This window comes from Sorex araneus, chromosome 3, assembly GCF_027595985.1.
Source record: "Sorex araneus isolate mSorAra2 chromosome 3, mSorAra2.pri, whole genome shotgun sequence".
Classification (NCBI taxonomy): Eukaryota; Metazoa; Chordata; class Mammalia; order Eulipotyphla; family Soricidae; genus Sorex; species Sorex araneus.
Window position 1 is genome coordinate 223,768,276 of NC_073304.1, and position 23,025 is coordinate 223,791,300.

General features: G+C 57.6%; 1 protein-coding gene and 1 non-coding gene across 3 annotated transcripts; one reads left to right on the top strand and one right to left on the bottom strand.

Annotated features, from left to right (window-relative positions):
- Window positions 1-1,839: 1,839 nt before the first annotated feature.
- On the bottom strand, window positions 1,840-21,770 carry GOSR2 (golgi SNAP receptor complex member 2). Of its 2 annotated transcripts, none has more exons than XM_004617978.2 (6): window positions 21,638-21,770; window positions 12,652-12,716; window positions 10,345-10,453; window positions 9,542-9,674; window positions 6,608-6,748; window positions 1,840-4,395 (listed from the first exon to the last, which is right to left on the bottom strand). In XM_004617978.2, exons 1-6 carry the CDS (start codon window positions 21,664-21,666, stop codon window positions 4,234-4,236), a joined length of 639 nt encoding a protein of 212 aa, XP_004618035.2. In that variant the 5' UTR covers window positions 21,667-21,770; the 3' UTR covers window positions 1,840-4,233. The 2 variants fall into 2 exon arrangements, with proteins under 2 accessions (XP_004618035.2, XP_054988639.1); XM_055132664.1 differs by having other exon boundaries at window positions 12,652-12,712; window positions 21,638-21,725.
- On the top strand, window positions 10,733-10,838 carry LOC129403862 (U6 spliceosomal RNA). Its single transcript, XR_008629520.1, has one exon. It is a non-coding gene; the product is annotated as a U6 spliceosomal RNA (small nuclear RNA).
- Window positions 21,771-23,025: the final 1,255 nt, after the last annotated feature.

Consider the following 23,025-nt stretch of genomic DNA (forward strand, 5'->3'; position numbering starts at 1 on the left):
AGCCCCCACCTCTTCTGCTGGGGTGCAGCCCAAGGGCCCGGGCAGGGCCAAGCAGCCGCGGGACAGCCTGCCTTGGGTCAGCACCTGTTAGAAGAGTGTCGCACCCAGGCCTGTACATGACCTTCACCTGGAAACCCTCCGGACCCCACTGCTCCCCGTGTGGAGTAGGAGGACCCAGGCTGACCCACACGGGGGGTAAGGGGGGGCGCTTGGAGAGTTCGGCAGGACCCTGGGGTTGAAGGACATAGGAGACCGGATGGGCCTGCTCAGACAGCGTCCCACAGTGAGGGAAACGACACCCAAGGGCCCAAGGGCCCAGTGACCCCAGAACCCCCAGGCCCCCTCTTCCACAAGCCACGGGAAGTGAACGGGCATGAGAACGCTTCCCAGGCTCATCAGCAACATGCCCTCACGCAGAGTGGACGGGAGGGGGAATCCGGACCGGGATTTCAGTGGAAACAGTCCTTGGCCACGCCAGAGCCCAGAGTCACACGGGGACCAGGCCCAGCCGCTCAGAGCAGCCTGGTGGATGGGGCGCCGCCGCCCTCTAGTGGCCAGGCCTGTGTATGGCAGCCAGCCTCCATCGCCCCCAGCGAAGGCTCTGCAGCAGGGGCACAGGCTTCGGTTTCAGAGTCAGACTGGGGGCGGGGGTGTGAGTGTGTGTGGGCGGGGGGCGCGGGTTGCGCTGGGAACCAGTGGGATGTAAGACAGGCACAACCAGCTCCTCAGTGGCACGTGGGGACCATGCAGGGCCCAGCTCAAGTTTGTGAAGACTTGGGGGGGTGGGGGGCGTCAGGGAGACACCAAACAGGGCACCCCACCTCTGTCCACACAGTAACAACAGAGACAGGCAGAGTTCAGCCACATGTGGGGCTCCCCTGACCCCCGCAACTTTCTTGCTGTTGACATTTTGATTTGTTCCTGGTCCTCACTTTATAGTTCACGGGCCTTGCGACTCCCCGTAAGACTCCCTAAATCTCTTCTGGAGGAAGATAGCGTACACAGAGGCCAACATGGCTTCACGGAGGACTTGGCACTGTTTTCTTTTTTTTTTTTTTTTGCTTTTTGGGTCACACCTGGCGATGCACAGGGGTTCCTCCTGGTTCTGCACTCAGGAATTACCCCTGGCCATGCTCAGGGGACCATATGGGATGCTGGGATTTGAACCCGGGTCGGCCACGTGCAAGGCAAACGCCCTACCCGCTATGCTATCGCTCCAGCCCCCCTTGGCACTGTTTTCTAATGTTACCATGGTGGCGCGCCCTCCTGGCTCCGTGCTCACTCTTGGTTGGACTCAGGGGGAGTATATGGGGTGCCGGGGATTGAACCCTGGTCAGCTATGCGCAAGGCAAGTGCCCTACCCGCTGTACTATCTCCCCAGCTCCCCTCAACTATTACCCTTTTTTGCTTTTTTTGCTTTTTTGGGTCACACCTGGCAATACTCCGGGGTTACTCCTGGCTCTGCACTTGGGAATCACTCCTGATGGTGCATGGGGGACCATATGGGATGCTGGGGATTGAATCCGGCTCAGCTGCATACAAGGCAAATGCCCTACCCGCTGGACCAGCACTCCGGCCCTGTTCCCCTCTTTGATGAGACCTAAACCTCTATCCAGAACACAACAGCTCTATAATACACGCGTAATATTAAATTACCTTGGAGACCAGAGGCCTGTCCTGATTCAGGTTTAGGGGGTTGCCCTGGGAACCTGTCATGTACAAACAGTTTCCCAGCTGCTTCCGAGGTGGCCTGCCCCAGCTGGGAGCTCCTGCAGAATCTCTGGTCCGCAAAAAATTAGTCACAGATCATGACAATGAATGTCAGACACCTTAAGAATGTAATTTTCTACATAAAAATAAATCTCAATTTTATTCAATGTGCTTCAAAAACGATGTGATGAATCCAAATTCCCAAATGAGACCCACAGAAACTCAACGGGGCTACAGGACAGCGAGAACCACAGCGACGCCCCCTGCCGTCTGGCTGTTCCTAAAGTGGCCACAGGTGAGTGATCGGTGTACTCGGACTGAAGGGGTTCCCGCATTCCCGGGGAAACCCACCCACCGCAGAGGTCCCCAACCTGGGGAGGAGGGGTGCTACACAGCAGAGGCTACCTACAGCAAGCCCACTAGAGGGCGCTCCTCTGGCCCCGCTGGGCTCTTCCCTCCAGCCGGAAGGGGGAGCAACGGCACCAGGTTTGGGCCCAGGGGGTTCCTGGGGCTCTGGGGGCAGATGTGGAGGCACCCTTGGGCACACGCCCGTGGCCCATAGCTGCATATTTTCAGATATGCTTATGGCACCATGACCACCAGTTCCCCCTGGGGACTTGAAGTGTGCATCAGTCCGTAAAGGGGAATTCAAAGGACAGTCTTGTCCTGGCCCGCTGGGTCACTGCTCACTAGAAAGGCCAGCCCAGACACACGCACGCACAGTCCAATATCTGATACATTTCTCTCTGTCTCTCTCTCTGTCTCTCTCTCTGTCTCTCTCTGTCTCTCTCTCACACACACACACACACACAGACACAGACACACACACAGCCACACAGCAAGCTCCCAGGAGACAGACAGACAGACAGACAGACACACACACACACACACACACACAGAGCAAGCTCCCAGGAGACAGACAGACAGACAGACAGACAGACACACACACACACACACACACACACACAGAGCAAGCTCCCAGGAGACAGACAGACAGACAGACAGACACACACACACACACACACAGAGCAAGCTCCCAGGACAGACACACACACACACACACACACAGAGCAAGCTCCCAGGACTGCCAGATCACCCACCTAACCACCTACCCACGCCCCCCAGCTCCCAGCTCAGCCAGACCTGCAGTTAAAAGCCCACTTATCAACTGCTGAGTGTGGGAGGACACAGGCATGGGGAACGCTCCAAGCTGCTTCCCAAACTCACATCTGGCCCCGAGAAGCCCGTCTGTGGGCTCTCACCCACACTCAGCCTCACGCCCTTTAGGGTTCCCTCTTCCTAGGAAACTTGGGGCCCCCGGTGCATCCAGAGGGGTAAGAGCCACAGAACGGAGATTCTACCCAGAAAAGTAAACTCTGGTCCACAGAAAACGCATATGGAGACATTCACTGCAGGCCTGGGTGGGGGAGGACGTGGGGACAGACCGAGGAAGGGGGCGGGCAGGAGAGCACAAGGTGTGGTGGGGCTCCCTGCCCTCCTGGGAGACTCGGTCTCGCGCTCTTCTGGGCCACGAGGCTCCCAAGTCCAGGGCTGGCGGGGCCTAAGGGAGAGCAAACACGCTAACCAGGCCTCCAGTACCCAACCACAGGCACAGGCCTCGGCCAGCCAAACCCAGGGCCGGTCAGAGGAGGAGAGTGCCAGTCTCCAGAGAAGCCTCCACACCGGGCCCACCCCTGGGTGGCCTGTGCTCACCTGCCCTGGGCAACCAGGGCTCGGCCGGGCCAGTGGCAGCTCTGAGTCCAAGGCAGGGAAGAGGCAAAGTCGGAGGGAGGCTACTCTGGGGGTGTGACGCAACGGACTCGCCACCGACCTTTGCTCCAAGGCCCACCGGGACCTGGGCTGGACTGGGGGGCGGGCCAGGGAATGTGAAGAGCCAACCAGGCCACCCATTACTGGGAGGTTTGGGGGAGGGGGGAGGGGAAGGCTCCCGGGGAAGAACAGCTGCTTCTCCCGAGAAGGGAGCAACGTCCACAAAACGCAACGTGGGAAGTCTTCCTCCTCCCTGGTCAGCAACGGCGGCAACGCCTGCTTGCTTCCAGGCAGCGGCTTCCACGGAAGAGGAATGAACTTCTGCCCGCTGCAAGCCACCCGGGGTGCCGCAGCGGGGTGGCGAGCAGCCGGAGTGCGGGCGTCCGAGGAGCCGGAGAGGCGGGCGAGCGTGCACCGGCTACGTGGACAGGCCTTGCTCCTCCCCTTCCTTCCTCCCTGGCCCTCACACTCCTCCTTGCCCTGGCGGGGTGTGAGGGAGAGAAGGGGGATGTCCTCTCGTTCCCTAAGCTCCGTGACCTTGGTGGCCTCGAGTCCCCTCCGAGACGGCAGAGAACAGAGATGGAAACGTCCCCCGAGGTTACAGATCACAATTCCTTCCGAGTGGCCTCGGTTTGGGACAGTCAAGCAGTTCCGAAGGCGGGCCTCAGCCCCCCGCCCTCCCCTCAGGCACACACACTCACACACAGACCCGCACCCCACCCAGGGGAGGCGGTCCGCACAGGCCGGGCAAGCTCAGGTCAGGTAATGCACCACAAGGAACATGATGAGGCAGGTGAGCAGCATGCCGCCGACCATGAAGTACTTGTCCTGGAAGGCCCGCTTCTCGATGAGCCGCATCACCGTGTTGGACAGGCCCAGCGTGTTGGCGATGTCCAGGAGCTTCTTCTGCGTCCCCTGGGGAGACAGAAAGGAAGGGAAATGGAGATCTGCCGGGGCGGGGGGATGGGGGGTGGGGGGTGGGGGGGGACAGGACGTGACGTCATCACAGCGCTGGGCTCTACCAAGCCTGGAAGAGCAGCATCAGCCAGAACCATCTCGTGGCTTCGGCGCGAGGGGCCGGAGCAAAGCACGGGGGAGGGGAAAACTCTGCAGCCAGGTGGCGGGTCAACACAGGCAGGCGTCCCCAGTGCTCGAGGGTGTGGCAAAGCGCAGCTGGTTTTTTTTTTTGGGAAACTCCATTTGGGACGGGTCACGGGTCACGGAATCAAACACGGCTGCGGGGACCCTCGGAGACGATCCTGATGCTGGAGCTGGCGGCACACGGGAGCCAGGGGGGCCCAGGAGGAGGGATGCGGCGCAGACAGCCTTCGGGGGAAGCGGATCGGACAGGAACGTCCAACTTCACTGCCGCTAGACTCTTTCCCCCAGCAGGGATGCTGGATCCCGGCAGGAATTCTGCTTGGTGGGACGGCACGGATGATGTGATCACTGCATGAAATTCAGGGCGAGAGCCATAGCACCCAGCCAGATGGGGTTCTAACCAGCTGGGGTTCCCTCTCCGGCATCCCAGGTGGTTCCCACGGCCCCACCAGGAGAAGGCCCTGAGCATTGCCGGGCGTGGCCCAGAAACAAACAAAAACCCAACAAACGGGAAAGAAATTTAAAGCTTCTATCATCACTGAAGTGACAGGAGAGCGGGGAGGGGGCCTGCCCTGCACACAGTGGACCCGGTAGCTCATATGACCCCGGCGAGGCCTTCCACCGACGAACAAAAACCTTCCAACATCACCTATCTCCGAAGGGTTCTAATCACTACGGGTCCCCAGATCATTCACAAGGTTAACGTAGAAACTCCCCCCGCAGGGGTGGACGGAGGCAACCACAGAGCAGAGGCCGTGGCAGGTGTGCAGAAGAAATAGAACTGGAACACTGAACCCGAAAACTGCCCCCTAGAGGCCGTCCTGGGCAGTCAGCAGAGGAGAATGCACCCCTCAGGGGCCCAGCCTTCATCCCTGCTGTCGGCCAGGGCGAGTCTGGTCCTCACGGGGCTCTGCTGGCTTTCTGAGCTGCGGGAGGGCTGCCCACCAGCAGCCGACCCCCCTCTGCCCGCCCCGAGCCCTGCAGGGCCCGGGGAGCTCCAGGGCGCCGGCACCAGGGAAGGGGCACCGCAGGGGAGCCCGGCCTTGCCCCGTGGAAGGCGGCAGGGATGTGCCAAAGTCCGGCCAAGCTGGCAGGCCCAGCGGGTTCAACAAAGACGCAGATAAAAGCTCCTGCTTCCAAGGGCCTGTTTCTCACCGCCAGGCAGCCGGGAGCCCATGGCTCCCAGGGAACCGCACCCTGATAATGGGTGGCGCACACACCCACTGCCCATCCGGGTTGCTCCAGGAAAAGGGCTGCGGCTGACCATCGCGGCTGACATCAGAGTCCGGGCAATGTTTCTGGCAGAGCCACTCCCGGGGCCCAGCCAATGAATGGGTCAATGTCGGGTCGGGCTGCTCAGAGGCCCCCCGACAGCAAAGCGCAATGGAGGGGCTTGAGAGGCCACGAGAGCCAGGCACAGTGGGCAGCCCTCAGAAAGGGATGCTCCTGGCAGGCAGCCCGGGGAGGGGGCCCTACAGGTAGCCCCTCAGGGGTGCCAACGTCCAGCCCTTCTCCTGAGAGCAGACACTACCACAGAATTTCCCTGACATGTTCAGTGAGTGGCTGGAGCCATAGCACAGCGAATAGAGCGTTTGCCTTGCACACGGCTGACCTGGGTTCGATTCCTCCGTCCCTCTCGGAGAGCCCGGCAAGCTACCCAGAGTATCTCGCCCACATGGCAGGGCCTGGCAAGCTACCCGTGGCGTATTCGATATGCCAAAAACAGTAACAACAAGTCTCCCCATGAAGACGTTACTGGTGCCCGCTCGAGCAAATCGATGAATAATGGGATGACAGTGCTACAGTGCTACCGTTCAGTGAGTGGGGAAAGGCCGAGGCAGCGAGCGATGCCACCCTCGGCCCCGAGCAAACTCGGGACCACTCCCTCTCCCCCCACCCCGGGCTGAGGAAGTCGGTCGGGCAGGGTGTACATCACTGGGAAGGTGTGCCACAGGGAGGGGGCCGAGTCTGGGTCACTGTGTCACCACAGTCTCGACGGCCTTCACTGCTGAAGAGGGGCCCCCACCTTCAAGGTCAGCCTCTGGGCCCTCAGTCCCTCCAGAATACTGTGGCCGCCACCAATGAGGTCGTCCATGCCGTGGTGGATTTTCTGGAGGGAGGAGTTAAACTGCAGAGACTCGTCCATGGGGATGGTGGTGTCAGAGTCCTGTGGAAGAAAGGCAGGCACCCGATTAACGTTGCCAGCTGGCTCCCCGCGGCCGCGCCAGAGGAGCCCAAGAAAGTGGAACAAGAATCGGAGGACCCCAGCGGGCAAGAGCGAGCAAAGCAGGGCTCTTTGGGGCGGCGTCTGGTCCCCGGTCCCCAGGTGGGGCAGAAGGGGATCCCCGCAGTCCAGCCTGCTCCCTCCAGCCTCCTCTCAGGGCGGGCTGCACCGCTTCACCCACTGGCCAGGTGAGGAGTGTCCCTTCCAAACGCCCCATCCGTGGCCGCCCCACCGTCTGGGCTGCTCATCCCGCCGAGGCCAGGAGGCCGGCTGTGGAGAGGACGGGCTGCTGCCCCTGGCAGGCCCGCGGGGGCCTGTCTCCCGGGAAGCTAAGTCAAGCCTCTGAAGGAACAAGTGGAAGACGGGAATTCTGACGGCTGGCAGGACAGGGGCTAGGACGCCTGCCTGGTCCCCAGCACCTCCATCTCACTTGATCCTCAGCCCAGCCTTGAGAAGCAGCTGCTCTGTGAACCCCAGTTGGAAATGCAGAAACGCAAGCCCAGAGAGGAGGAAGATGACTTGTCCAGCTCTGAGCGGACAGGAAGTGCAAGGGACAGGGGTCCTCCCCCCCATACTCACTCGGCGGGAGAAACACCCCCTGCCTCCCAGCGCGGCTTCACAGGGAGAGGACAGGCCACAGGAGCAAGGCCTGAGTGACCGCTGTGCTACCCCCCTCCTGCCTCCGGACAATCAGACCCTCCTGCCACGCGAGGCCCTTGGACCACCTCAGTCACCGCCAACAGGTTAAGGCACCTTTCCCCCCTGCTCAAGTTGAGACTCATTTTTCTTTTCATTTCATTTATCTGTGGGGTTTTAGGCCACACCTGACGGTGCTCAGCGCTTACTCCGGGCGCTGCACTCAGGAATCACTCCCGGTGGGGCTCGGGGGTTCCATATGGGATGTCGGGGACTGAACCCGGGTTAACTGAATGCAAGACAAGCACCCTCCCCGCTGTACTATCAGTCTGACCCCAAGAATCACTTCTCATGCATGCTCACAGTCCCCGCTCACAGACACTGTACTCTCTTCACACGCGTTTGTTTACTTATTTGGGCCATGCCTAGCCAGGAGGGACTCAAACCCAGGGCTTTCTACTACCCCCCATCACACCCGCAGCCCCTGCTCTGAGTGTCTTAAGGAGTTCTGCAAACAGCTGATGCTTGGCGGGTCCAGTACTTTAGGGTCAGAACCATGAGTGAATCGAGGAAGAGACAGCTGTTCCTTTACTGAGACTAGCGACCCAGGCATTAATTGAATGCACTTTACATGCAGGTCTTTCTTACCCCTCCCCGCCCCCCACCTGGGAAGGGACTGGCCAGTGGCCACGAGCTCTTGGAGAGATGAAATGTCCTATAATTCCCCAGCACTGAATGGCGCCTCCTGGCCAGGGGGGCAGAGTGCTGCCAGCAGTGGTCCTGAGGCAATCCGAGCCCACCTCCTCCCCAAGAAAAATGAAATAAACTCTAGGCGACGATAACAGATAAGAATATAAACATAAAACTACCTCAGGCGTGCCGTGGAAGGAAAGTGTCACCAGATAGCGCGAACATTCACCAAGACCTGTTTTGCATGTCGCATGTGTTCTACACTGAATTCTTATACTAAAGGAAATGCTGCGAAGAAAACCACAAGCGAGCTGGGGAGATGGAGATGGCTTCCTGGGCACCGCCAGGTATGGCCCAGAGCCAGAGGAAGAGAAAAAAGGAAACACAGAAACACATGCTCTTTTTTTGCTGTTGGTTTTTTTGTTTTTGCTTTTTGGGTCTATCTCCTGGCTCTGCACTCAGAAATTAGTCCTGGTGGTGCTTGGGGGACCCTATGGGATGCCGGGGATCAAACCCAGGTCAGCCACGTGCAAAGCAAACACCCAACCCGCTGTACTATGACCCTCACATGCATGTTTGCATGTTAAAAAAAAAAAAAAAAAAAGCCCTGACACTAAACCGAGAACTGGCTGAGAGCTCAAAGGGTTGAGCGCTCGTTTGCATGACGGAGCCCCAATCTAACCCCTGCACTATATGCTTCCTTAAGCACCCAGCTGGAACGGCCCTTGATCATTGCTGGCTATGCCCACAAACATACACAATCACAAAATACAAATCACAGAAACAAAATAACCAAATCCCAGATCCACTTACTTGGTGGCATACACAGCACTTGGAAATCGCCAGTATATTTTTTTTCTTTTCCTTTTCTTTTTTAGTTTTTTTGGGTCACACCGGCGATGCACAGGGGTTCCTCTGGGCTCTGCACTCAGGAATTACTCCTGGTGGTGCTTGGGGGACCATATGGGATACTGGGAATCGAACCTGGGTTGGCCGTGTGCCAGGAAAATGCCCTCCCCGCTGTGCTATCGATCCAGCCCCAGGCCAGTACATTTTCTAGGGAGCCGTAAGGAATCACCCTGCGGGGAGGAAGGTTCTGGAAGCAAGCAAACTCGCAAACCAACGGGCCACTCCCACGCAGGGCCCGGTCATGCAACGCAGCTACCACAAAGCTCCTGGAACAAATCCCGCCAAACCGCTGCTCAGACTCGGGGCAAAAGCCATTCCCGCATGCGGATGCTGGGGCCCGCCTCAGCTGCCCTCGCTTAAAAGGGGCCCACGTTCTAATCGAGGCCTCTGATGGGAGCAACCTGGCCCCGGCCATCTCCCCGCTCATCTAACGGCTTCCTCCTCGGGTCATGGGGCTAGGGAAAGAGAAGCCCCTGCGGGCCCGGGACGCAGCCCCCTTACGTTGGTGGTGAAGGTGCGAGACAGAAGCTCCTCCCGCTGCCTCTCCTGCTGCTCCCTCGCGTAGCGCCGGTGCTGGAAGTTCCTCAGCGCGGTCTGCAGGTGCTGGGTATCGTACTTTAACTGGTCCACTCGGCTGAATCGGCAGAGGGGGAGATCCAGTTCCGGGGGCTCCGGCAGCGCGGGGGGGGGGGGGGGGGCTTCCTGCTCCCCAGACCCAGAGCTCGCTCCCTCCCGCCACCAGCAGGGCCCCAGCGAGGCGACCGAGGACGCAGGAATGGCTGCTGCTCTGATCCCGGGGGGCAGGACAGGGAACAGGTGACAGGAAGCAGGGTCAGTGACCTCTTCCTGACCTCCGGGGATTAGCCTGAGCTCCTGGAGAAAGCCGCGGGGCATCTTTGGAGCGTAGGAACCAGAAGGTTCAGAACATTTTCTGTGGCCTGGGGGCTGGGGTGGTGCCAAGGTGTCATTTTAATTTCATGGAGGGGAGGGAGGGGAAGCACTGGGCCTGTGTTCTGTGAAAAATAGACTAATCAAAGGAATTAAGAGCGAGACTTCATGTCAACCCTTGCCCGGGGCCGAGTTAAAACTCTCCCAGCACCGGGTTTCCGGTGGCCCCGGAGCAGGACAGGGGGCGAGATCTGGAGAGGACACACCAGTGAGGTCAGAGGTCACAGCACTCGCAGCCTCCGACCCCGTGAACCCCGCTGTCTCTCTGCTGGGTCTTTGTGCAGCTTTTTCAGAGCACCCCCCCAGCCTGCTTGCGTGAAGGGCCTACTCGGCAGGCCTCGGACTCGAGCACTTACAGTTTGGCGTTCTGTCTTTTGTTAGGGGGTTCCTTGCTGGACAGAATCTCCAGACGCTCGAGATGGCTGAAGATCTGGTCTATGTTTGCTTGGATTTCATTTTCCACAACTGCACAAGAGAGAAAATAAAAGAGAAAGAGAGAGAAATGGCTGGAAAAGACACAACACACTTCATTCAGAAGGATGAATCAAATGCATCATTTTCCTCGCTGTTTTTGAGAAACTCAAACACATTTATTTCAAAAGGAGAAACATACACAAACTAAAGAATAGTGGGGGGAAGAAAAAAATCATGCAAAACCTCCCAAGGGATGCTGTAAATCTTGTTTCAAATATATACTCATATCTAGCTGGTAATGCCATAGCAACGTCAAAAAACACAGGGTGGGTGCTCCCTTCGGCAGCACATATACCAAAAAATCGGAATGATGCAGAGATTAGCATGGCCCCTGCGCAAGGATGACATGCAAATTTGTGAAGCGTTCCATTTTTAAAAAATAAATAAATAAAACACAGGGTGGGTCTCCAAAGCAGTGGTCCGAGGCCTGAGGGCCCCTCGCAGGCTGCCCAGGACTGAGGTTCAAGCAACATGAAAGACCTGAGGATGAGGGTTGCGGGGGCCTGGTGCAATTCCAATGTCCTACAGTGCCAAGGATTACCCAGCTTCACAGGCAGCGCTACACCCACCCGTGGGAGGGACGGGGTGCCGTCCGGAATCGAATCTAGGTCAGCCACATGCAAGACAGTGCCTTAACCCCTGTACTGCCTGGCCCAATTGTCAATTTCTTAAGCAGCTGAAGGAGAACCAGGAGACAGCTCAAGCTCGAGTGCGTGCATGCGATTAGAGTCTGACACGGCCACCGAAGGGCCCCGGCGTCAGGCCCACACAGCCAGGCCAGGTACCGCTGGGAGTGGCCTGAGCACGGCTTAGGGGAGCCCCCTCAGGGGTATTAAAAGTAGGAGGCTTTACTGCAGAGACTGTACAGCGAGGAAGGCGTTTGCCTTGCACACGGCCGACCCAGGTTCTATCCTCAGCATCCCCTACAGTCCCCCAGGCTCCATCAGGAGTGAGCCCTGCGCATCGCCAGGTGTGGCCCCCCAACCAAAACCAGGAATAATAATAAGATCTTAAAAGCAGAAGGTAAATCTGTAAAACTTTTCTGGCTTTGGAGAGTTTGTTCACACAAATTGATTTCTGTGTTGGGGTCACACCCACCAGTCCTGAGGTGCTAAGTCCTGGTGGTGCCGGGAGACCTCGCCGTGCCAAACAGGCAAAGGCCACGCTTATTTCATGGAGCTATTTCTCTGCTCCCCCACAACCCCAAAATATTAAAAAATACAGTATCCCTGGATTTTTTTTTTATTTTTATTTTTTTTTTTTTGGCTTCTTGGGTCAGACCTGGCGGTGCTCAGGGTTACTCCTGGCTCTGCACTCAGGAAATACTCCTGGCGGTGTTCAGGGGACCAGGTGGGATGCTGGGAATTGAATGGGGGTCAGCTGCGTGCAAAGCAAATTCCCTACCTGCTGTGCTATCGCTCCAGCCCCCAATACAGAATCTCTTTAAGATCCATCTCAACTGCCAAACGTAAATAATACTGATGATGATGAAGATGAAGAGTTCCTGCAAGGCTTCCCAAGGGAATGGGTGGGGGGGGCTGGTGTCAGAGTCCCCAAAACAGAACAAATGTGACTAGGATAAGGGCCAGGAACGAGGCCGAGGAGGGAGAGAGAAGGTGATCACAGCTATCCTCCGTACCCTGTTGGCTAAACCCCCCGGTACTAATCACTTGAACTTGAAGACTGCTGGGAAAGCAAGCAGCCGGTGGGGCGACAGCAGGTGGCTCGGGAGGCCTCCAGCGACAGTTTCCAGGAGAGCGAGCCCAGCACAGAACCAAGGAGAGGGGCGCGAGCAGGAGGAAGGGGCCCGGCCAGGGTGAGCAGTGGGGAGAGACTAAGTTTTCCTGGTTTGGAAGGGAGGGGAGAGCACATTCAGAGGTGTTCAGGGGCTATGCCCAGCTTGCGCCTGATGGTGCCAGGGACTGAGCCGGGGTGGAGAACCCTGCCCCTACTCCCGCACAAGTCTGAGTGTCAGAGAGTCCGTTCCTCTAGGGCCTAAGAGGAAAGAGTGCAGCCACACCAGGCCCAGTGGAGGGGTAAAGGCGGGGGGGGGGGGGCGGGATTCCCTCAATCAGGGAAATCAAGGACTTTGCCGGGCGTGTGCTCTGCCCACCCTAACAACATCATTCCCTCGGACTCGCTGTGCCCGCAGGCAGAGACGCAGGCCGTGTCCACAGACAATCACTCACGGTGCACAGACTGCTTGTCGGCCGTCTCCAGGCGCCCCATGCTGGACTGGATCTCGAGGATCTGCCTGGCAGAGGGAGAGGGGGATGAAGGCGGCAGGAAGAGAGCTCCAAGAGGCCGTCCCTCCCGACGGCCAGCATCGCTCCCACAGAACTAAGTGGTACTTCAGGCCTACGGCTCGGCGGGGCTCCAGTGCTGACCCCCTGTGAATGATCCCGAGGGGGTGCCTGCGGCGTGTCTGCTCCCCCTGAGACAAGCTCAGGGTTGGTACCCCAGTGAGAAGGGCGGTGGTCGCTCGTGCCCAGGGCAGCACGGCAAGCCCCGGCCCAACCCATGTGCCGGGATGTTCTTTGACCCCATCCATGTGCTGAGCACCGTGGCAGTCCACGGAGAGTCGGAGTCAAAGGGCGGGAGAAACGGCACACAATCAGGGACGTAGCTGGGGACAATGGGTCAGAGAGCCACGAGAATCCAAGGGAGGAAAGAGAATCCCAAGGCTGCTGATGTCAGCAAACAGGAAGCACAGGCCGGGCAACAAAAGGGCCGGGTGCAGCACAGGGAGCAAGTCCGGTGGGTGAAAGAAAAGGTGAAGGAAAGGATACGCACGGCGGCTGGGCTGGGCTGTGCGTGCCGACATGCCCGACATGCCCGTGGACTGGCCAGGAGACAGGCACGGGGGAGAGGGAGGCGGGGTAATTGTGGGGCCCCAGAAGATAAGCATCTTCTGTTTGGTAAACACTGATTTCTAGCAATCAGGCAGGAGCCAAAGGCAACACAGGCCCCTGGCTCGGCACCGTCTCAGGCATCGGGTCCCAGGAACTCAGGAGTTTCCCCGGGGCCTGGACCCACAGGCGCCTTCCCAGCGGCCCCCCATGACCAGCTACCCACCCGCCATCCTTCTCTTTTTTTCCTTTTTGGGTCACACCCGGCGATGCACAGAAGTTACTCCTGGCTCATGCACTCAGGAATTACTCCTGGCAGTGCTCAGGGGACCATATGGGATGCTGGGAATCGAACCCGCGTCAGTCGAATCCTACTGACTGTCAGTCACATCCTACCCGCTGTGCTATCGCTCCAGCCCCGCCGCCATCCTTCTCTTGCGGCTTCAGGTTCCCTCCAGAGCTGAGCCACAAGGAGCGAGCTGCTGATTCTAAGGGAGAAGTTCGGGCGCCACCCACCACACACATCCCATACCCCCACTGTGCGCACCCCACAGTGACCCACAGTGCCCCACAACCCCACTGTGCCCCATAGTGGACCTCCCACAACCCCTACTGTGCACACCCCACACTGTGACCCACCATGGACCTCCCACACCCCCCACTGTGCGCACCCCACACCGTGACCCACTGTGCACATCCCACCCACCCCGCTGTGTGTACCCCACACCTCCGCTGTGCACACCCCGATGTGTGCACCCCACCCACACTGTGCACATCCCACACACACCCCAGAGTGCATACCTCCACAGCGACACCCGCACATCCCACACATCCCCGGAGGGAGGTCAAAACACAAAACCCGACCCCAGGGTGTTCTGCCGGCAGCGGCCCCAGGTTACTGTCAGCCCACAGCCCAGGAGGCCAGGGGCAAAGGCAGCGTCCCTGTGCTCCAGGAGGCCCTGAGGTACATCCAGGGCCCCAAGAGGCGTCTAGAAGACCCGCCGGGTCTGAGGAGCCAGGTGGCCGCCGCAGGATCTTGGGAGGTGCAGGACGCCAGGGAGGTCTCCACACCTGACCGGCCCCGGGACGAGGTGGCAGTGCTCCTGGAACAGAGGCTCTCCTGGGTGCAAGCAGGGAGCCAAAGTTCTCATGGCGGGGCCAGAGCGATAGCACAGCGGGTAGGACGCTTGCCTTGCATGTGTTCCATCCGCGGCATCCCAGGTTCCATCCCCGGCATCCCATAGGGTCCCCCACACCCCACTGGGGGGATCTTGAGTGCAGAGCCAGGAGTAACCCCTGAGCAACACCAGATGTGATTTCAAAAAAGAACAAATAGGGAACTGCTGGCATTCTCAAGAGACAAGAATATTTAATTTTTTTTTTTTTTTAAAGAAAAAGGAATCAAAGGTCAGCTGAGAAAGCCCTGGGTACATATAAAACCATCTTTTAAGAGTAATTAAAAAGCCGTAATAGGGGGCTGGAGCAATAGCACAGCATGTAGGGCGTTTGCCTTGCATGCGGCCGACCTGGGTTCGATTCCCAGCATCCCATATGGTCCCCTGAGCATCGCCAGATGTGACCCCTCCCCCAAACAAAAAGCCATAATAGGGGCTGGAGAGATAGCAGAGCGGGTAGGGCGTTTGCCTTGCACGCGGCCGACCCGGGTTCGATTCCCAGCATCCCATGCCGTCCCCTGAGCACCGCCAGGAGTAATTCCTGAGTGCAAAGCCAGGAGTAACCCCTGAGCATCGCCGGGTATGACCCAAAAAGGAAAAAAAAGCCATAATAATTAAAATAATCTGGTACAGAGCACCAAGAGACAAAGGCAGACCTGGACTGTAATTCTGACCTTGAAAGGGGGAATGGAGGAAAGAAAATCCAAATACCTGGGGATCTGGGACAGAAACCAGCAGGAGAGAAGGGACAGTGACGGACAGAGCCTGACTCGTCCAGACAGCTCCTATCAGGGATGCCCAGATCTGAGAACCTGGGTCCGAGAAAGGATACATCAAGTCTCTCAGGGGTGCTGACAGATTACAGGACAGCATTTGGGTCTGTTTTGCCAAGGAAAAAAAAAAAGGAACCAGGGCCAGAGAGATAGTACCTGGGGTTTGGCCACAAATGGTCCCCTAGCCTCAACAGCAATGATCCCTGAGCGCAGAGCAGGAATAAGCCTGGGGCACTGCCGGGTGCCCCTCCCCAGCGGGAACAAAATCAAATTCCGTACATGAAATTTACACGTGAGTCTGTGTTCTGTGAACAATTACGATACTGCATGATGAAACGAAACACAGGCATTTTAAGTGTGGGCTAAAGCAGTAGAGTGGAATCTGTCAGGGCCCGAGAAGTAGCCCGACTCTGGGTTTTCTAACAGGAGTGAGAGCTCTAGAACAGGGTCCCTCCCGGCAGCCGCCCACCGAGGCCCTCTCAAGGAAGAGCTTCCCACGCAGGAACTGAGCAAGTCCCCTGGGGAGGAAGCTGGAACCAAGTGAGGAAGGGCCGCAGGCTAGCCCACAGCCAACCCGGGCTTAAGCCCTGGTACCCCCGAGGGTCTCCCGGGAGTAATCCCTGAGCACAGACCCAGCAATAAATGGGGAACGAAACAAAGGAACAGTACGGCAGCAGGGCGCTGCCCTTGCACACGGCTGACCGGGGTTCAATTCTGGTATCCATTTGCTCCCCCGAGCACCACCAGGAGTGATCCCTGAGGGCAGAGCCAGGAGTAACCCCTGAGCACTGCCAGGTGTGGCCCCAAGAAAGGAAAAAAAAACCCAAGGGTCTGGCTCAGTGACAGCCACTTGCCTTGCAAGTGCCGGGCCCTGGGTTCAACCCCAGCACCCGACCCTCCTCTCCAAAATAAAGTGCTAGTGTGAACACAGTCCAAAGGGCTGGTTCAATGCCGGCTCCCTCAGGGAGACCCAGGGCCACAGGCGCCAACTACAAGGCGACAGACGTTGGCTCAACAAAGACAACAGAAACAAGTATGAACGGTCACTTCTAGAAAATGGGAAGAAAATGGGAAGAAAGGGAGAAGGCAAGAGGGAGGAGGGCGAGCTGGGCACAAACCAGGCCACAAGGACGGTCCTGAGGTTTCTTTATAAAGGATCTTCCTGACCTGTCGGGGGACCGGGCCCCCCCTCAATCCCGAAACTCTCCGAGGCTGGCGGGGAGAAGGGACACCGCCAATACCCACACAGCCCTCTCAGCTTCCAGCTGGCTCCCATTATTTTCTAAGCTACAAAGGATCAATTTTAAGACGCTCTAGGGGAACTTCAGGTAAACATTACTGATTCTTCCCATCCACTCTCTTGTTTGCTCCGAATGAACTAGAAAAGGTATAATCAAAAAAAGTGATTCCAATCTCTTCATTTCATGCCTGAGAGGAAATAAATGCAAAACAACAAAGCAAGAATGAAAGGCACGGTGGGAACTTCTACATGCCAAGTGGAAAAATCTGTTTTAAACTGAACCGGGAATTCAGACAGCACACTGAGGCCAATACGGAACAGGTGAACACGAGTGAGGCTGGGAGTGTGGACGCGCGCTTTGTCCATGGGGTCTGGCAGGGGCGCAGGAGCTAGCCAGAGACCCGGCTGCAGCTAAGCAAGGTCCCGGATGCTATTTCACTTCAAGAGATTGAGAGGGGCCGAGGGAGGGTGTTTGCCTTGAATGCAGCTGACCCTGGTTCAACCCGGGCATCCCATATGGTCCCCCGGGCACCACCAGGAGCAACTCTGAGTGCAGAGCCAGGAGTAACCCCTGAGCATCACTGGGTGTGGCCCCCAAACCAAAATAATTTAAAAAATAAAAGATCAAGAGATCTAGGAGGAATTTCATCCATCTGGTTAGTTATGGCGGGGAGGGAGGGAGGAGACACAGCTCTCCGTGTCCAGGAGTGACCGCTGGTGGTGCCCAGGGAACCATACTGGTGTGGGGGATTCAAACCCGGGTCCTCGGAGGAGCACCTTAACCCAAGTGCTCGTTCTTGAGCCCTAAGAGGAATCATACAGACCTGAATGGGTTTTTGTTGCTGTTGTTTTTGCTTTTTTGGGTCACACCCAGTGATGCTCAGGGGTTACTCCTGGTTCTGCACTCAGGAATCACTCCTGGCGGTGCTTGGGGGACCATATGGGATGCCGGGGATTGAACCCAGGTCGGCTGCTTATAAGGCAAATGCCCTACCCGCTCCGGCCCTGAACTATTTTTTTTAAGGCCAAAACATAAAGAAATAAAACCTAAGCAGTGCTGCTCCCCAACATCTACAGAAAACAATGCTGGGGTTAAAGGATCTAGGCTGAGCGGCCAGGGACATGGCTCAGGTGGGAAGTACATACCTTTCGTGCGTGACACCTGAGTGTAATCGTGGCACAGCAAGAAATGAAATGAAATGGGGAAGGAGGAGGGGAGAGGAGAAGAGAGAAAGGAGGAAGGGATGAAAAGAGGGAAGGGGAAGGAGAGGGGAGAGGAGAGCAGAGGAGTGCAGAGGAGAAGGGAGGAGAGCCTAAGCTAGGGGGCTGGGGTAGAGCCCAGCGGCAATGCACCCTGGTTCGAGCCCCACACCACCTTCCCACCACCCAGAAGCCGAAAGCGAGCTGAATTTCTAGTTCCTCTGTACTGAGACACTGAACAAGGCCCTCAACTTTTGGGTGCCTTAGTTTCTGTAAAAGACTTTATGTAAAAGAGAGGTACTGATAACCAAAACTAACAAACGCTCCCTGACCAAAGTAGTAGAACTTAAAATCTCTGGGGACAAGAAGATTCAGGGCTCCGGGTCAATGCTGGGTCACAGAGGGAACAAATGTGGTTGTCTTTCTAACCACTGGGAATCCCTGCCCCCAATAACAGCCTGTCTCTTCTCTCCCATAAAGTTCATCCTAATGTCCTGTGAGTTAGAAGATCTCATTCTTATTAAAAAAAAAAAAAATCGTGTTTAGACTGTTCAGGAGCTCTCAAGGTCATTTTAAAGACTTTATCCAGGGCCTAGAGTAATAGTACAAGGGGTAGGGTGAGTGCCTTACACGTGGCCGACCTGGGTTTCATCCCTGACACCCCATATGGTACCCCAGCACCACCAGGAATAACTCCTGAGTGCAGAGCCAGGAGTAACTCATGGGCATCGCTGGGTGTGACCCAAAAAAGCCAATAAACAAATAAAGAGTTGATCTAAATAAAAACATAAAAATGAAAAAGCTTGGCTGAAGAAATAGCACAGCGGGTAGGGCGTTTGCCTTGCACACGGTCGGCCCGGGTTCGATTCCCAGCATCCCATATGATCTCCCGAGCACTGCCAGGAGTAATTCCTGAGTGCACGAGCCAGGAGTAATCCCTGTGCAATGCCGGATGTGACCCAAAAAGGAAAAAAAAAAATTAAAAAGCTGATTTGATTCCAATGCACTTTCAGAGATATGCCAAGAGATAACCACATGTGGGGCTGGAGCAATAGCACAGCGGGTAGGGCGTTTGCCTTGGGCGAGGCCGATCTGGGTTCGATTCCCAGCATCCCAGATGGTCCCCTGAGTACCACCAGGGGTAATTCCTGAGTGCAGAGCCAGGAGTAACCCCTGTGCATCGCCGGGTGTGACCCAAAAAGCCAAAAAAAAAAAAAAAAAGAAAAAAAAAGATAACCACATGGTGGGGTCCAAGTCCCAGTAGAATCGATACATGACCGCTGCATCCCCTCAGCTAGTCACTGGTTTCCACAACTGCAGGTGTTCTGTGCGGATGCTCGCTGCGCTCCACCTTTTCCACGCTGGCCACTGGCTCCAAGGAGCCTGACAAGCCCCCGGGCAGAGAGGTAGGCCAGGACTCCCGCTCCCCCACACTGTGCTGGAGGGGACCCCGAGGCCCAGCAGCTGCTTGGGGGCAGGGCTACCTGGCCCGGAAGGAGCAGGGCAGAGGAGAGCTGGTCAGACCCTCGAGCGGTCATGCTCTCCGCAACACCCACTCGTCTCTATCAAGGGTCTCGAGCCTGGCAGAGGGAACTAGTTCACCCACACGCCACAAATCAGTTTTGGGACCCCAGGGATTTAGCAGCCCTCCAGGTCTGAGATCACAGAGAGCTGCCCCAGACCTGTGACCCAGAGACTCTGGGAATACACCAGATCACCCTTGACCCAATTCACAAGTGAGGCAGCACAGGCAGAAGCTTCCCCCGCTGCTGTGCCGGCCCGCCCTGCCCCGACAGCACAGACTCAGCTGCTCCCTTCAGCTGGGCCGCTCTGCTCGGCTCAGGAGTCACTCCTGGCTCAGCACTTTCTGTTCCATTCTTTTTCCAACTGACTTCAGGTTTAGTTTATAAGTTCCTGCCTAGAACTTTTGTGTGGAGGACAGAGGCCTCGTGTCAGGGCAACCTGCCATTTTATATATGAAAAAAAAAAAAAAAAGCCCTTTTACTGCAGTACCAGGGTTTAGAATACTGTTAACCACACTTTTCGTGCTCACGTCATTCCAACACCATCACGAGAACCCACGGCCCTTCACCAGCGTCCCAAGGCCCCCTTCCTGTCCCTCCTCCATCCTCACTGTAATCCCACTGCCAAGTTCGCTCTGTATTTCACCCAAAGCAAACAGCTCATCATAGATAAAGAAACCCTAAACGTCAAGATGAAAGAACTAGAGCACCCCCTTCTATGCCTCACACTCCAAAGTACTGCTTCTGTTGAGAATTGATCATGGGGTTGGTCCCTCTCTGACCTCATTTCCAGGGCCTGGGAGTGTGGTCTGAAGCGTTTCCACCAGAGCAAACCTGCAGCATCACTGAAAGTTATAGGGAAGGTTTTGGTGGAGACTCAAAACCAGGAATCAAACATATCTGCACCAATGTTCACAGCAGCAGCAGGTCACGCTCTCCAAGACTGGGAAATACGGGGTGTCCACAGACATGTGAAGGGATAACAAGATGTGGTGCCCCTGTGCTCCACAAGGACACACAAAAACGCACTGAGTAGGCAGAACACAAAGGACAAGCATAGTACGACCCATTAGTGCTGGATCTAAAACAGGCAAATCCAGAGACAGATAGAGAACAGATAGTCTCGGGGCCTTGGGAAGGGGGGAGAGGGGCACAGGAATGCTGCTTAATGGCCACTTGAGTTTCTGCTTGAAGTGATGGGAAGGTTCTGGAAGTGGACAGTGCTGCTGGTTACACACACTGGGGATACACACCACTTCAGAGAACGGCATTCTTAGGAGTGATTAGGTGTTTCAATGACAGATCAAATCATGGCAATGAGTTAAAACTAAATAGCTAACTTTCATATAGTATTATGTTTCGGGGCCACACCACACAGTGCTCAGGGGTTATTCCTGGCTACATTGCCAGATGACCACATAAAGGTGTCAGGGACTTGAACCCGGGGCCACCGTATGTAAGGTCCACTGTATGCAAGGTGAGTGTCTCAACCTCTGCACGAACGCCCCGGCCCTAAAGAGCTAACTTTTGTATCTTATGCATTATTTTACCCCCCAACCCCAAGCTCAACTGGTAGAACCTGTGTCTAGCATGTGCGAAGCAACTTTCAGGTTGGATCCCAGAACGCATGCACGCCCCCAATTCCTCCAGCATCGCCCATTCGGAGCACGGGTCTGGACCCACTCTGTGTGTGGGGCGGGGGGGCGGGCGTCACCTGCTGTGACCCCAATTACCATACTCTCTCCTTTACCACACAGGATGGTGGTGGCTTCTATTACCACACTCAAAAACACCTATCTCGGCAAGTTGCAAAAACGCGGACCCCGCTGGGAGCAGGGTCGCAAGTGCCTGTCCCCAACTCGACTCTAGCCGGTCCAGGCTGACCCGCCACCCGACCGCAAAGGCTCCCTGCTGGGTCCCCGGGCGGCCCGCGGGAGCGTGGGGAATGGGTGGGAGCACCCCCAGCAGCCTCTGCCTTGGCGGGGTCGGTGGACCCTGCCCCGGGAGGGGGCGGCCCGCGGCGAGGGGGACCCGACCCTGGATGCACCCCCTGGCCCTCCGACCACGCCTGCCTCTGCCACCAAACAATGCACGCAGTGCGGGGGCCATGGCTCCCCACTCCTGGGCACGTCGCCCGCAGGTGCTGGGCTAAGTGCCATGACCGACAGGTGCGACTCGCCCATTCACTGGCTCTGCCCAGCGAGCAGTGACAACCCCCCGAAAGCCCAGCGTCCCCGCGGGCTACTAGGCCGGACACTCCGATGGCCGCGGACCCGCGTCTGTGAGTCATTCCCAGCTGCCCGCTAGCAGCGCCGCGGCTGGCCGGCGTTCCGGGGGGCCAGTGGTGGAGCCCGGCCCAGGCCCCGGCCCGCGGCCCCGGCCTCGCCCCCGCCCGTGCTCCGAGCCGGCCCTCACTTGAGCGTCTGCTGGTACAGCGGCTCCATAACGCCGGCCGAACCGCGTCCGGCTCAGGACTCCACCGCCGCCGACCACGTCCTCACCGCCCGCTTCCGGCTTCCGGCGCCCGACTTCCGGCTTCCGGCGCCCGGCTTCCGGTTTCCGGCACCCGAGGCCGCAGCCGCGGCTAGGGCTGCCCGCGCGCGCGCCTCACCCGGTGCGGGCCGCCGGCGCGCGGAGGGGAGGAGGGCGGCCGGGCCCGCGTGCTCGGGGCCGGGTCCCCAGGTGGCGGGCTGACTGGCGGGCGCGGTGCTGGCCGGGCGCCGTCTTCCGCGGCCGGGCAGGCACGGGGACGGGCAGGCGCGGGGCCGAGGGGCTCGAGGTCCTCGGAGCCGGGCTGCGCGGACGCACCTGCGCGGGCAGCCCCTGCGCGGACGCACCTGCGCGGCTCTCCAGGCCCGCGCTCTGCTGCTCCCTCGCCGCTGCCCCTGGGACTGCCGAAGCCGCATCCCCTGGCGCTCGCTTCTGTGTCTCGGAAGCCGAGGCCAGCTCCCCACTTGTCCGTCCCGCGAACCCCCCATTGATTGAGTGATCACTTTGGTGCCAAGGAGGTTGGGACTGGGGGAACCCGACTTCTTCCTTTCCCCCCCACACCCAGAAGATTCTTGGTTTAGGAAAAGGAAACAAGACGTGTGTAACGGATATTTACAAGGCGGAAAATGCGGAGAGATTGGGTTGAGCTGGGCTCTGCGCCGGGGGTGGTTGGGATGGGGGTCCAGGAGTCTATGTGGGACTTAACCCCGGGGGTTCGCTTGTTTTTAACGGGTTTTGTCTTTTCTTGGAGACGTTTGGGCCACACCCGGCGATGCCAGGGGCTTCCTGCCGGCTCTGCGCTCAGGGATCAGTCCTGGCGGTGCCAGAGCGGGGCGGGGGGGAGCCCTCCGGGGTGCCAGAGCTCAGGGTCGGCCGCGTGCAAGGCAAGGGTCTGCTCCGTGCTGTCGCTCCTCCCTGAGTTGAAAGGTTGAGACGCACGGAGACCTGACGACTTTCCATCCTCCCAGGCTTATCTGCGGCTCCTTCCCAGGGAGGAGACACACCTCTTCCCTCGACATGTGTGTGATATGCCAGATAAATGATGCTTTTATTTTCCTGTATCCTAGATCCCACCCAGTTTTGTATCTCGGGAGACTGCCCGCCCATGCACTTTCTTTCCCTCACATCGTTTTTCCATTTATTCAGATAGTTATTAGCAAGCACCTGCTACTCCCAGGCACAGATACTGAGGGAAGGATTAAGACGACAGCCAAATCTTTCATCTCCCCTAGTGTTGGGTGGCATCAGGGCTACAACTGATACAAAATACAAAAAAAAAAAAAAAAAAAGAACAAGGAGTGCCCAGCGACTGA